Here is a 13,922-nt window from a genome sequence, read left to right as displayed (position 1 = left end):
AAAATGGAAATTACACGAAAGGAAGGAAATCGCAAAAACAAATAAATAAAAAAATAAATAAATAATAAATAAAAAAATAAGGGTTGAAAGAGAGGGAAAAGTATATGAATGTATACGTATTTTTTCTATATACATATATGCAGGATATATATATATATATATATATATATATATATATATATATATATATATAGATAGAGAGAGAGAGAGAGAGAGAGAGAGAGAGAGCGAGCGAGGGGGGAGATAAAAGTGCTAAAGAAAAAATGGTCTCTCAGGGTAACAAGGTGTGTGTGAGCGAGAGGAGGAATCAGCTGCCTCAGGGATCCGCAAGAGGACGAGGGAAGAAAAAACCCGAAAGAGGGTGGGAGGGGGGTCAAGCAAAAGACAGAAAAGAAGGCGACGAGGGTAAGGTTAGGAGGGAGGCCAGGGATGCGGAAGAAGAAAAAATGAGGGGGTTAGCAAGGAAGGATAAGAATAAAGAAACAAATAATGGGAAAATAATGTCGACGACTGTGTGGGTATGTGGACAGCGAGGAAACTGGGTGAGACACGTGAGGGCACACCGAGAGAGACATGGACAACGCGAATGAAAAGGAGGAGAAAGCAGAGACAGGGTACGACAGAACAGAGAAGTGACGGGCTATTAGGAAGGAGAAAGAGGAGACACAGGAGATACGAGGGGTTAGGCAGAAGGAAAATGACGCTTTAAACGAAGACATGAATGAAAAAATTACGAAACATTTCAAGATATTAAATACAAAATCAAGGTTAAAAATGAGCTGAGAAACACGGATCTCCAATTAATGAAACGGGGCGCAACTGAAGAATTGAAGGAGAAGGGAGAAAGGGGGAGGGGGAGAGAAACAGGGTGAAGGAGGTGAGAGAGAGAGGAGAGAGAAAGGGGAGAGGGGGAGAGGAAGGAGAGAGGAGGGAGGAGAGAGAAGAGAGAGAGGGGGAGAGTGAGGGGAAGAAGGGAAGAGGAAGATAGGGAGAGATAGAGGGAGGGAGGGAGGGAGGGAGGGAGGGAGGGAGGGAGAGAGAGAGAGAGAGGAGAGAGAGAGAGGAGAGAGAGAGAGGAGAGAAAGGGAAGTTACGACAAGCTAGAAGAAGGGGGAACTGTAAATCGAGAAGGGAATGGGAAAGGTGTGACGGAGGGGGAGAGGAGGAGGAGGAGGAGGGGGGAAATCAGAGAAGAGGTAGATCAGAGAGAAGGGGAGAACAAAGGGAGAGGGGTCCGAGGGGAGGGAACCATAGGATGAGGAAAACAAGAGTGAGGGGAAAGAGTTGGGGAGGAAAAGGATGAGAGGGAGAGGGAAAGAAAAAGAGGGACAGAAGAGAGAAGGGTTGGAAGGGAAAAGAGAGCAAGGGCGAACTAGAGAGGAGGGCGAGGCGAATGGGAAAACATACAAGAGGAAGGAGAAGACGAGAAGGGAAGAGGAGAGGGGTCATGGCGAGGGGAAGTGGGGTGCGAAAGTGGGGAGTTAATAGAAGGGGGAAGGGGTGGAAGAGGGGAGGAGAGGGAGGGGAGGGCAAAGTGATTGGGGGAAAGTAAGAAGGGAAAGGAGATGGGGGAGGAAGTGGCAGGGTAATGGAGGGAAGAGGGAAAAGGAAAAAAGAAAAGGAAAGAGGAACGAAAGAAAGAGGATGATGATGATGAAGTGGGGAGGGAAAGAGGAGGTACAGAACATGGAAGGAGAAGGGGGAGATGAATGAAGGTCATGGAACGGCAGGCGATAAGGATAAAAGAGGGGAATGAGAGGGGACATGGGCCGGGGGATGAGGGGGAGGGGAAGAGGGGGAGAAGGGGAGGGGAAAAGGGGGGAGGGAGGGGGGAAGAGGGGGAGAGGGAGAGGGGAAGAGGTGTAGGGGCGCAGGGAAGAAAACGAGGTCACGAGGGAAAGGTGAGGGGAGAAAAGAGGGGAAGGGGAAGAGGATAGAAAGTACAAGACGGGAGAGAGAGGAAAAGTAAAGAGTAAGGTAAAAGGAAAGGGGAAAGGATGGAACTGAAAGAAAAAATGGTACGGTAGAGGAATGGAAAGATAAAGAAAAGAAAATAGAAAACTAGGTGAGAATCTATCAGCCGAAGAGATGGGTTGGGATGAAAAGAGAGAGAAAGAGAGAGAGAGAGAGAGAGAGAGAGAGAGAGAGAGAGAGAACGATGGGTGGAAAATGAAGACTGAGAGTGGGAAAATGGATAAAGAGAGATGAGGGGAAAGGGGTAGGGAAGCAAACAGAATTAAGGTAAACAAATGATGAGTGAGGGTAAGGAAGAAAAAGAAGGGGAAAAAGAGGGGACGTGGAGGCTGGGGAAGAGAGGAGAGAGGGTGTGACAGAATCATCCATTTACAACCATTCTCTACTCACCCCTATCTTCTGTCATCTTCCTTCCTCAACACCCCCCCCCATTCCTCAATGCTTCTTTTAACCCCATCCATCCATCTCATTTTCAGTCACCCCCTCCTGTTCGCTCCACTCACCTCTGCCTTCCACACTTCTTTCACTAATCTTTCTTCACTCATTCTTTCCATGTGTCCAAACCATCCCAATACTTTTTCATCAACCCTATCTCCCATCTAATCTTGACCTTCGCTCCCCTCCTCGTTTCTCACTCTATCCAACCTTGTAACCCCTGCCATACTTCCCAGACACTTCATCTCAAACACATTTTAAACTCTTCATCTCTTATCTTCCATGTTTCTGCCCAATACAGTGCTGTCGGCACAATTACTCCTTCATACAATCTCCTCTTAGCATCCATTCCCAAATGTTTATTTCTCATTACACTTTTTCATCCCGCTAGACATTTACTTGCTTCTCTCAATCTACAATCTACCTCCACCTCCACTCTTCCCTTTCCCGCCACATGCGCCCCCGAGTATCTAAAACTATCGACTTCCCCCTTTAATACTCATTTCCAATTTGTTGTCATCCTCTCCCCTTCTACATCTCATCACCTTCAACTTCCTCTTTTCGCACACCTTCCCAAACTCCGTCACTAACTTCCTTAATTCCTCCTCTGATCCTGCTACAAGCGCAGTGTCGTCAGCAAACAACTATAATAATAATATCATAATTGTACTAATACCGGTAATGATAATATTATTCATTAAAATAATAATAATAAAATGACACTAATAATAATAATTAAATAAAATTAATTGAATGCAACAAAGAACCTTTAGGTTTGCCCGCACGTGTTGTCGGCACGACTCGACAGAGGCAATCACTATCAAATTTCCTTCATCAGGTTGTATCTAGTTCGTGCGAATTATTGTAAACATTGCGGTAAGAACTTACACTTTGTATCACACCCACACACATGTTGAAAATACGAATTTGTGATACGTTTGAAACTCCTATAAGTAATATTCATTGCAAAACAATTATTCATTCTCGAATATTCAATCTAATCTTCCCTTGCGGTACACAGATTTATATTGAAAAATGCTCAATATGCTCATGCCCCTTTCAAAGTTATCTACTTTTACTTTATATAAGATGTAACAAATTGATATTGCATACAAGCCAATACAATTGTTGACGTTGAAATACTCGCAAGTGGAGCAGTTGAAAATTGAAACATCTTTACTGGAATATAATTTCAGACATTGAATTTGAAAATGCCATGTCTGTCTTTCGAAAACATCAACGACAGGATGTTATTGGCAGGACACAATGTGTCATGCCGAGTGATGAAATTAATTCTAAGAGCTTTTCATATTTGTTCACAAACTCCACTGCCTTCAGATGGCACATTGGAAACACTGGATGATCGTTTGAGATAAGTGCAATTCCCATGTGACGGCAGGACAGTTTGTTGCAGATTGGTCTGGCGTCTCTGTCTAAGGTATTAGTTTCCACGATTTACGAATTATTACATAAAAGACCTGTCTGGGTGATTTGGCACTACTGGACGCGACTTTCACGTCAAATTTTATGAATGCACCATTGACACCCAAGATACGTTCATTCACAGTGTTTACTAGTAAACAATCTCAATGTTGCCAAATCACCCACAGGACAGTTGTGTGGACGTGCAGCAATATTTGCGCCAAATTACTCATGCTAATGGACGAGGTGGACGGCCACGTTAAACACCCCCCATTAACAAGGTGACGTATTTTATCAATATCATTCCAAATAAGGGCAGCCCTTTTTATGGAGTGGAGCGGCCAGACATAGACCAGAGGCAAGTTTTTCCATTCTTCGAAACTCCTTCATTCTGCTCCAACACCGGAGAAGCTGCAGGAGAGGATTCTACTGGGTCATCATCATAATGATGGCATGAACCAGTGGGCACCCTCAAATCCTCCACATAATAAGGCGGTGCCATGAAATGTATCTCATCAGAAAATGTGTCAAGAAGGTGAAATTATACTGTTCCAAACTCCCAACCTGGACAGGCGCTTTTATGCAACTTGGTGAGAGAACCTCTTATGCCGATGTCTTGCGACACTACTTCTGACCCAGGGCAGTGGACAAGATGCAGGGATGACCCGTCATCCAGGAGGTGCCAAGATAAGTGGGAGGGAAGAGGGTAGAGGGGAGTGGAGTATGTAGGGGATGAAATGGATGGGAGTGGTTTCTATGCCTTTTTATTTATTTATTTATTTATTTATTATTTTTTTTTTTTTTTGGGGGGGGGCTACCTCCCTTGTAAGGGGGAAAAAGCCTTTGGTATACGTATGTATGTATGTAGGTGAGAGACAGATTCTCAGGTCTTCATGGGACAAAATCATTCCAGCGTCCGGACATAATCCCCCCCGAGGTCCTCACAGTAGCATAAAACCACCTGCCTTGAGCTGGAAGGAAATTTACGCTGTATACTTTCCAGCTGACGAGATCTACTAACGTGCAGTGTGCAACGCAGAAACATCCGGTGCAATGAAAGCAAGCATGCATGCCTAAGTCTGCCAAGAAAAAGAAAAATTCCGTTTACCTTCAGGCTCCAGGGCTCTCGGAGCTGAAAAGCAGAGCAAAGCGAAATGATAACCTGAGATATATTATTCATTATAAGACATAAAGCTAAAACTTAATGAATACTTGGGCAAAATGCGTTCACAGGCTTAAAGAAACCAATCAGGCAATATCTGAAAACAACATATCAAAAATATTGCATACATGAAATGCATATATGTAAAAAAAAAATGAATTATATGCACGTGGATAAAAACTAAGAGCACATATGTGTACATTACACAATCAATTTTCTAATCAACTTTCCCACAGAGGACACCTTTTAGTACAATTCTGAAACATTTGGCATTTATCGCTGATTATTTAATATGATATCTGCACCTTCACGGGGAACAAATACATCAAATTCTCAGCAACAAAACAACCCATCATTACAATGAAATCTAACAGTTAGGTCAAGAGTTCTGACCAAATCAGGTCAAGGAGCAAGGTCGTGTAACACTATGCCCAAGTACAAGGTCAACAAGACAAGACGCCAATTGTTGTTCAATGTTTCCCGCCGCCCTGCCATCTCGTTTGCAGGGACATGATGAGACCTGACAAACAGAACACAACCACAACCACAAAACCACATCGCCTTCCCACAAAACAAAACCACATCAACTAAACCCACATGGAACGTCGGTATGCTTCAAGTGAGGTACAGCTGCCTCCACTTCTAGGTACTACAGGGGTCGTCGTCTTTATCCAGGGAGCTCTTAGGTGGTGTAGATCCTTGGGACACAGACTTACGACTTCGAACCTTCATTCGAATTGTAAGAAGTCAGACAAGCCATACCTTTGGCTGCCACACCTCAATGGAGGACGCCAACCCTTGTATTACTGAGAAGTGAAACCAACTGTACACAAGGTACCAACCCCCTCAACATTGTGACACAATTCATAGTTCTTTGTTCATACCGAAGCCAAACGATCTAACTCAGATGAAGAACAAACTCTGAGCATCGAGGGCGTCCTAACCAAAATTCTCCCTCAGATGGTCTTCACCTTAAACAAGACTATAAATCAGGTCACTGTGTCGAAGGAGATTCAAATGTACTTCCCAATGAAGGGATATTGCTTGCACTGTCAGCTACTATGATTTCTGTTTGAGGCAACAAGTACTTATACAATAGCAATCTAAATGATCATAACACCAATATTACGAACACCACCACCAACAGGTTGATATATGGAAACAGGATTGTAATACATGACGTAGGACATCAGGCGTGTGTGTGTGTGTGTGTGTGTGTGTGTGTGTGTGTGTGTGTGTGTGTGTGTGTGTGTGTGTGTGTGTGTGTGTGTGTGTGTGTGTGTGCGCGCATTTTTCTTAAACAAGGGCCACGTCGACACAACACAAAGACGCTCTCACTCTGATTCCAAACTCTCCCCCAAGGAACTCCACCGAGCTCACCCAAGAAGATAACGACAGTTGCCCCCTTCCCCCGTACATCGCTCTGGCCGAGGCAGCTCTACTCACCCTTGGGCTCCGAAGACCAAAACCTTCGGATAAAGAACCTCCACCACGCCCTCTCCTTCGTCGCGGAGGTCCTGTGCTGAGGGGCTTTGGGCTCGGCGGCCGTAGCCCTGGCGACGCACCACTCAGGGGCGTCGCCGGCACAGCTGCCGTCGTCGCCGTTGTCGTTGTTGTTGTTGTTGTTTTTCTTGTTGCTGTTGTTATTGTTGTTGTTTTTAATGCTCCCCCTGGCCTCCCCTTGACCTCGAGAGCCCTTGGCCTCTATGGGCGGCGGGCTGGGGCTGTTCTCTTTACCGTTCGCCCTCCCCTTCTTGGAGGCTATCGAACGCTTCGATTTCTTCTTCAGGTCAGGGGAGCCGTTTCTCTTGTTATCGCGACCATTTTTCTTGGAGGGCCTGTGCAGCGAAATGAACGACGCCCTTGACGCTACGGCCACGGAGGTAAGGGCGTTCGAGGTCATGCCGAGGGTCACGAGGGGAGACCGTGTCACCAAAGCATAGTTCGCACCACCACTACTTCGCCGACGTCACCTTCGTCACTACGCAAGACGTCGCTCCTACGTTGGGGGGGGGGAAGTCGAGTACCTTGGACATCAACGCACTACACATCAAGGAGCTCGCTGACCGCCGACGGTGGGTCTTCGCTCCAGAGCCATCGTGTTCAGCGGTGGCCTTCAACCTCAACCAACCTTGAACAACAATTAAACTTCGTATCAAAACTTTATACGTAACTCGGTCAAATCTCATAACATCGTACACACAGAGGGGATCAACGGAAAACAGGCCAACAGGTATAATTAATCAGGGCGGTAGGTACACCAAAGGTACCTAACACAATATCCTGGCGGAGGACGGCGAGGGCAGGGGTCCGTCCTCCAACGCTACGCCGCAAAGCTCTGCAGGAAGTACTTGCGGCCACTTTCCCGACATTTGCACGAAAGGCCTTCCAAAGGTCACGCAGCGAAATGTCCCCAGAATGTTAAGAGAGAGAGGGAGAGGGAGAGAGAGAGAGAGGGAAAGCAAGCGAACTCATACCGAACTGACAGGTGAAAATGAGTCTACCCACCAACCCAGTACACGAAAACAAATGAGTAGAAAAATAAACAAATAAATTAAATAATTAATTAATAAAAGGGCCATGGGAAAATCCGCCTCTGGTCGTCGCAAATCTTGGGAGATAAAAGTGAATAAGCTATTCACCTGGCCATTATGGAAATCCGTTCATACGCGCAGTAAATCTGAATCTACACACGGAAATTTGTTTGACAATTTAAATCAAAGTCTTCAGAGACAAACTCGACAAATACATATCATACAGTCGTTATCATACCATAGTAAATGCAAACTTTATCAAGGTCAACGATAATGTGGTACTCAACATAAAATATTTCAACTTTGTAACATACACCAGTCCTTGAATTTCCTACTCAAAATACACAAGTCTATCAAAATGCTCCAGAAAATTCCTGAATGAAAATAAGCCTAACCGTTCATAAAAACTGTCAAATAACACCTCTAATCCCAGAACATCTATGCCAACGAACACCTCTATTAACAATAAACTTTCACCTATAAATAAAAAGACGACGTAGCTCAGCAATACTGGCTACAAAACAAAGTACTGTTCGGATAAGGCAGTAGAACTACCGCACACTATGAATAAAAACAACATAAACACACTAATACAGAAAATCATATGCCAAGTTGTTTCCAGCTTTTGAGTCAATTACCCATCTAACGTCCTGTTCAAGTTCATAAGAGTAAACATTGTATTGTTTTCATGATGCAGATGAGGATTATTGAACATACTGTCTGCCCTGACCTCTGTTGTTTTCATTCTTTACATAACCTCAGTTTTAACACAAAATACATATTCCTGATGGCACGCTGGAATAAAACACGTAACTGATGAATAAATAGAATCCTAAACGAAATCTAGAACATCATATTATCAACCACATTAACTTATTTCCATTTTAATTCCTTGCAATCACGATCGAGATTAACAGGAGTATGTAGCTCGATGGAAGCATATTCGGAAACTGAGACTCTGTCAGGCTAAAGACTCGAACCTAGCCGATACGTAACAAATAGACAGTGACTTAACCAACTCAGCCATCAAGAGTGTTATAAATTAAGCAGGATATGTATGCTCGAGTTACAAACGTATATAAACGAACTTTATACCCAACCCATACCGGCCATGATTAGCCGTTGGTAGTATGTGCACAAGTGGGATTTTTTTTAATAGATGCTGAATGGCCCCCAGTATGTGTGTAGTGGGGACTATTCACTATATGTTAATAAGAAATCTAGAACATGTATGATCAGATTATAAACGTACTTTTCATAAACAAGACTTGTAATTCTGAGATATTATCCTAACTTTATTTTTAATTACTAATGAATACAGCGTACTGAAGAAAAAACCCTTAGTGAGGGAATTTATATTCCATATTCAAACAAATCATGTCTAAAATAACTACTCGTCCAAAATTGGATTAAAATGAAAAATACAGTAGATTCTAGTTTAAACTTTCTGCAGAATTGTTGACTGCCTAGATCTAAACTATAACTAGAATTTTCGTATGGATTATGCCTATTTACGCAACTTTCAGCCTTTGATTGTTCATTATCAAAAAGTGGGAACCATGCCAATACTAATCTTGACCTTTCCCCAACATCAAAGAAATGCGTTCTACCTTACAACCACGATTATCGCTGACTACCCAAACAAGTGGGTCTCAAGCTAGGGTCCATGACAAGAATTTATTGGGGCTGTTACAAATCATACATTTCTATATAATGTAGTCTAGTGATGTAAGATAAACATACTACAAAGTATATCAAAAATATAATGCTTATGATTCTCAACTTTGTCAGAAATCAAAGGGTTGCTCTTCATCAATATTTATTATTATTATCATTATTATTAGCATTTGCCTTTTTTGGCGGGTTGGGGTTTGGGAGAAAAATGAAATGAAGGGGGAAATGAAATGAAAAAGGTAGATAACAACTGGCGCAAACCAACAAACCAACCACCCAGAATAACCAACTGCACACCAAGCAAGCACCCGCATGAGCCAAAGCATGGACAAACCACATTATCACCGACAAACTATGCCTAAAGCATTATACGAAACGATACTCATTGAACAAACACCAATGAATTACCATAGCCTCAAACGTTCAATCGTACGGGGTGACGATATCTATTCTTACAGTAAATACACACATCACTTACAAGGTATCATTCACACATTACGTGCTCCATCACAAATTTGTAATGCAATTACCAGTACCAATACCTTCATTTTTTTAAGACAAATAAAGTATTTCTGTTGTGGTGGATATGGTATATATTTTTATTAATACTGAACAGTGCCTGACACACACACACACACACACACACACACACACACACACACACACACAAAAAAAAAAAAAAAAAAAAAAAAAAAAAAAAAAAAAAAAAAAAGGTACAACAATGTATGACCACTGCAGCACACCACCACGGAAAGCACATTACAAAGGATTACAAAGGCAAAGCATGCCGACAGGAGACCTTTTGATCCATATCTAGGTCGGATGCAAAAAAAAAAAAAAAAAAAAAAAAAAAAAAAAAAAACATAATAATAAATTAAAACTATAACAATGTAAATAACAATTAAAATACACAAATAAATGCATTGGTATAGTTGAATAACAAACAAACAGGTAAATAGTAAATGATAATAAATTGACATATAACTAATAATAAATGAAAATCAGACAGACAAATTATAACAAAACAAAAACAAATAATATAACATAAATTATAATAATTACAGCATCTTACTTAGGTATTTATCTAAATGATTCTTAAAGCTTCGAACTGAACTACATTGCACTACCTGTGCAGGAAGTTTATTCCATTCATTAACTACACGGTTGGCAAAGTTGTTTCTACCTACTTCCAAATTGAATCTATTTCCGGACAGTTTGAGACCATTGTTTCTTGTCTGATTCTCATTCAATGTGAAAATTTGGTCACTTTTGATGTTGTCAATTCCCTTTAAAATCTTAAAGACCTGTATCAAGTCACCTCTGAGTCTACGCTTTTTTAGGGAAAACAGATTCATGTGCTTAAGTCGATTTTCGTATGATTTATTTTTGATATTTGGAATCAGTTTTGTGGCTCGCCGTTGTACTTTTTCCAGTCTGTCAATGTCTTTAATGAGATTCGGTGACCATACGGAAACAGCATATTCCAAATGTGGACGAACTAACGATTTATATAGCTTGTTAATGAGTGATGGACTTTTGAAATCAAAAGATCGCGCAATCAATCCCAGAATCTTATTTGCTTTCTCAGAGGCTGAAATACACTGCTTGGATGATTTGAGGTCGTTACTGATAATTACGCCGAGATCCTTTTCACTATCCACTTTTGTTAACGAATTTCCAAATAACTTGTAATCGTACTTGCTGTTATTTTTACCTATGTGCATTACGTTGCATTTACTTGTGTTAAATTTCATTAGCCACTTTTCAGACCATTGCTGTAATTTATTTAAATCTCCTTGAATATCTAATTGGTTTGAGTGATCATTTGCCACTCCGCACAGTTTTGTATCATCAGCAAATTTGGAAACAGTAGATTTTAGTCCATGGTCTATATCATTTATATATACTATGAATAGAAGTGGCCCAAGAACGGAACCCTGAGGAACTCCGCTTGCAACACTTTTCCATCCAGAAGTTTTTCCATTTAAAACAACTCTCTGTTTTCGACCTTTCAACCAATTACTAGTCCAACCTAATAGGCTACCACTTATTCCATGCAAAGCTAATTTAGTAAGTAGTCTTTCGTGTGGGACGGTATCAAAAGCTTTTGCAAAGTCTAGATATATTAAATCTATATTGTTTCTTTTGTCATAATTCGAGACAACTGTGTTGTAGAATTCGAGTAAGTTAGTCACGCAAGAACGTTTCCGTCTGAAACCATGTTGGCTATCATTTATCAAACGGTTACTTTCTAAATGATATTCGATAGCATCTCTGATGATAGTTTCCATTATTTTTCCTACGATCGAAGTCAAACTAATAGGCCTATAGTTATTTGGTTTCTTTTTGTCACCTTTTTTGAATATGGGAGTAACGTTAGCTAGCTTCCATTCTCTTGGGACATCTCCGGATATGATGGATTTCTTGAAAATAATTTCTAATGGAACAACAATCTCATTTTTCATTTCCTTTAAGATTCTTGGATGCCAACCGTCAGGCCCTGGTGTTTTATTAACTTTGAGTTTGTCTATACACCTTTTAATTGTTTCTTTTGTTATATTTACCGTAGTGAGTAAGTTTACCCCAGACTTTTCACAGGTTTCAGTTTGGAATTCATTTTGAGGTGTTTCGTTTACGAATACCGAGCTAAAATAATTGTTTAAGAGATTACACATTCCTTCATTTGAATATTCAAGTTGACCGTCAGCAGATAATAGTGGACCAATGTGATTCCTAACAACATTTTTATCTCTAATGTAACTATAGAATTCTTTGGGATTCTCTTTGGATTTATCAGCAATGTTCATTTCGTATTGTCGTTTTCTTTTTCTTATTGTCTTTTTTAAATCTCTCTGTATTGATACATAACTTTCATAGTCATTAGATGCACCCGAGCACTTATATTTCTTATAAGCCTGTCTCTTTTTAGCAATACTTTTTTCAGTTTCTTTGTCGAGCCACTTTGGGCGAGCCTGATTTGGGGGACGTCTGTCCTTAAAAGGAATGTAAGTTTGAATCATCTTAGTGAGCGTATTTTGAAATATTTCCCACATCTGATCTACAGGCCTTTCGTTTAATTTTTCCTCCCAATCTGTAAGCTGAAGCTCCTGACGTAGTTCTATGAACTGAGCTTTACTGAAATCGGGTATTTTAGAAGCACAAGTATCTATTCTAAAATAGGAGATCACACTTATTCGAAGTCAAATCCAGTAACAAGGGTCATCTCAAGAAATTCCATTCTGAACGGATCTTTGTCGTGGACAGCCGAGATTTTCCAGATAAAGAGAATTCCTGAACCTTCCGATGGAAACAAGGATTATGAGCACAGTTCGCGCCTCTGCCATACTGAAGAAACTCGTCTGTCAGAAAATATCGGTGGTATTCTTAAAATAATCTTTCTATATATAAATCTTATAAAAATCCTTGGAAGGGAAAGATTTATATAAGGAAAGAATTTTTTAAGAATACCACGGTAAGAATCTTATGGTGGTATTCTTAAAAATATTTCCTTATACAAAACTTTCCCTTCCAAGGATTTATATAAGGAAAGATTTTTTTAAGAATACCACCGTATATACGGTAATTTACAACCCCACATCGTTATAGCATCTTCTGTACTGAGCCTACGAGTCTTGCACTCTACCTACGTTTAACTATGCACGTCACCTGTTGATGCATCTACGTTTATAATTATACTTTCATTTGTTGACGCAGTACCTTGTAACGGTCCACACACACACACACACACACACACACACACGCGCGCGCGCGCATACACACCTGTTGATGCCTGCACAACTGTCGAAAACGTGCATCTGTCGATGGGTACCTGCCCGGGTTTTTTTTTATTCTTTTTTATTTATTTATCTATTTATTTTTATTTGACACTAGCAAGGCGTTCTCTTTAGGTCCCTCCGCTTACCCCGTGAATGCCAACAAAGCTTCCGACTTCATTTCAGACTTCACTCCAGCTGCGGACATGTTATTTCATACAGACATCTGAGACGAACTTCGATCTAAAATGTGGATCACGATCCAAGGGATAGAGAGAGAGAAAGAGAAAAAGAGAGAGAAGAACGCCCATTCAAGGTAGGATCAAATTCGTTTAGAACGCCATCATGTCGAAAGGGTTCAAGCGCATGAACGAGGTCGTAATGAGCGTGGCCTCGTCCCCAGTGTCCACCACAGGAGTCCCGACAAGTCATCCCACTCCGACTTGCTTCACAAAAGAACTTCCAAACTCTGAGCACCCCCCCCCCCCCGCAAAAAAAAAAAAAAAAAAAAAAAAAAAAAAAAAAAAAAACAGCGTCCACGCTAATACCGGCGACAGGTCTCGGCAAGGTGACAGGTGAAGGACGAACCTGAGCTCCGGGGCATCAAAAGACCACCTGCCGCTCCCGTCCATAACACGACAGAGGTAATGGGCGGCAGGGGCCCTTCCTCGCCGCCGCCCTCACTCCTCGTCACACTCGCAACAAACTTCATGGGGCTTGTGAAAAGAGGGCATACGAATGGGGTGCTTGTGGGGGGGGGGAGGAAGAGGACAATGAGGAAGGGGGGGAGAGGATGGAGGAGGAGGAAAGGGGGAGAGAATGGAGGAGGAGGAAGAGGGAGAGAATGGAGGAGGAGGAGGAGGAGGAGGACGGGAGAGAGAATAGAGGAGGAGGGAGGAGAGAATGGAGGATGACAATGGGTGAGGGGAGAGATGAAGTGTAAAGCAG

At 41.7% G+C, this 13,922-nt stretch overlaps 1 protein-coding gene across 8 annotated transcripts in view; it reads right to left on the bottom strand.

Annotated features, from left to right (window-relative positions):
* The window catches only part of trc (Serine/threonine-protein kinase tricornered), a 484,328-nt gene that overhangs the window by 432,707 nt on the left and 37,699 nt on the right, over window positions 1–13,922 (bottom strand). For 4 of the 8 annotated variants that reach the window (XM_076173924.1, XM_076173927.1, XM_076173926.1 and 1 more), the window contains 2 exons: window positions 6,440–7,124; window positions 4,940–4,963 (listed from right to left, as the gene is read on the bottom strand). In XM_076173924.1, the coding sequence (XP_076030039.1) occupies window positions 4,940–4,963; window positions 6,440–6,896 (481 nt within the window). In that variant the 5' untranslated portion in view covers window positions 6,897–7,124. The remainder of the gene's footprint in view (window positions 1–4,939; window positions 4,964–6,439; window positions 7,125–13,922) is intronic. The other 4 variants (XM_076173934.1, XM_076173936.1, XM_076173935.1 and 1 more) reach the window with 2 other exon arrangements.

The sequence above is a fragment of the Oratosquilla oratoria genome, chromosome 35 (genome assembly GCF_046742065.1).
Source record: "Oratosquilla oratoria isolate Oo_2021 chromosome 35, ASM4674206v1, whole genome shotgun sequence".
Classification (NCBI taxonomy): domain Eukaryota; kingdom Metazoa; phylum Arthropoda; class Malacostraca; order Stomatopoda; family Squillidae; genus Oratosquilla; species Oratosquilla oratoria.
This window is presented reverse-complemented; position numbering and strand designations above follow the sequence as displayed.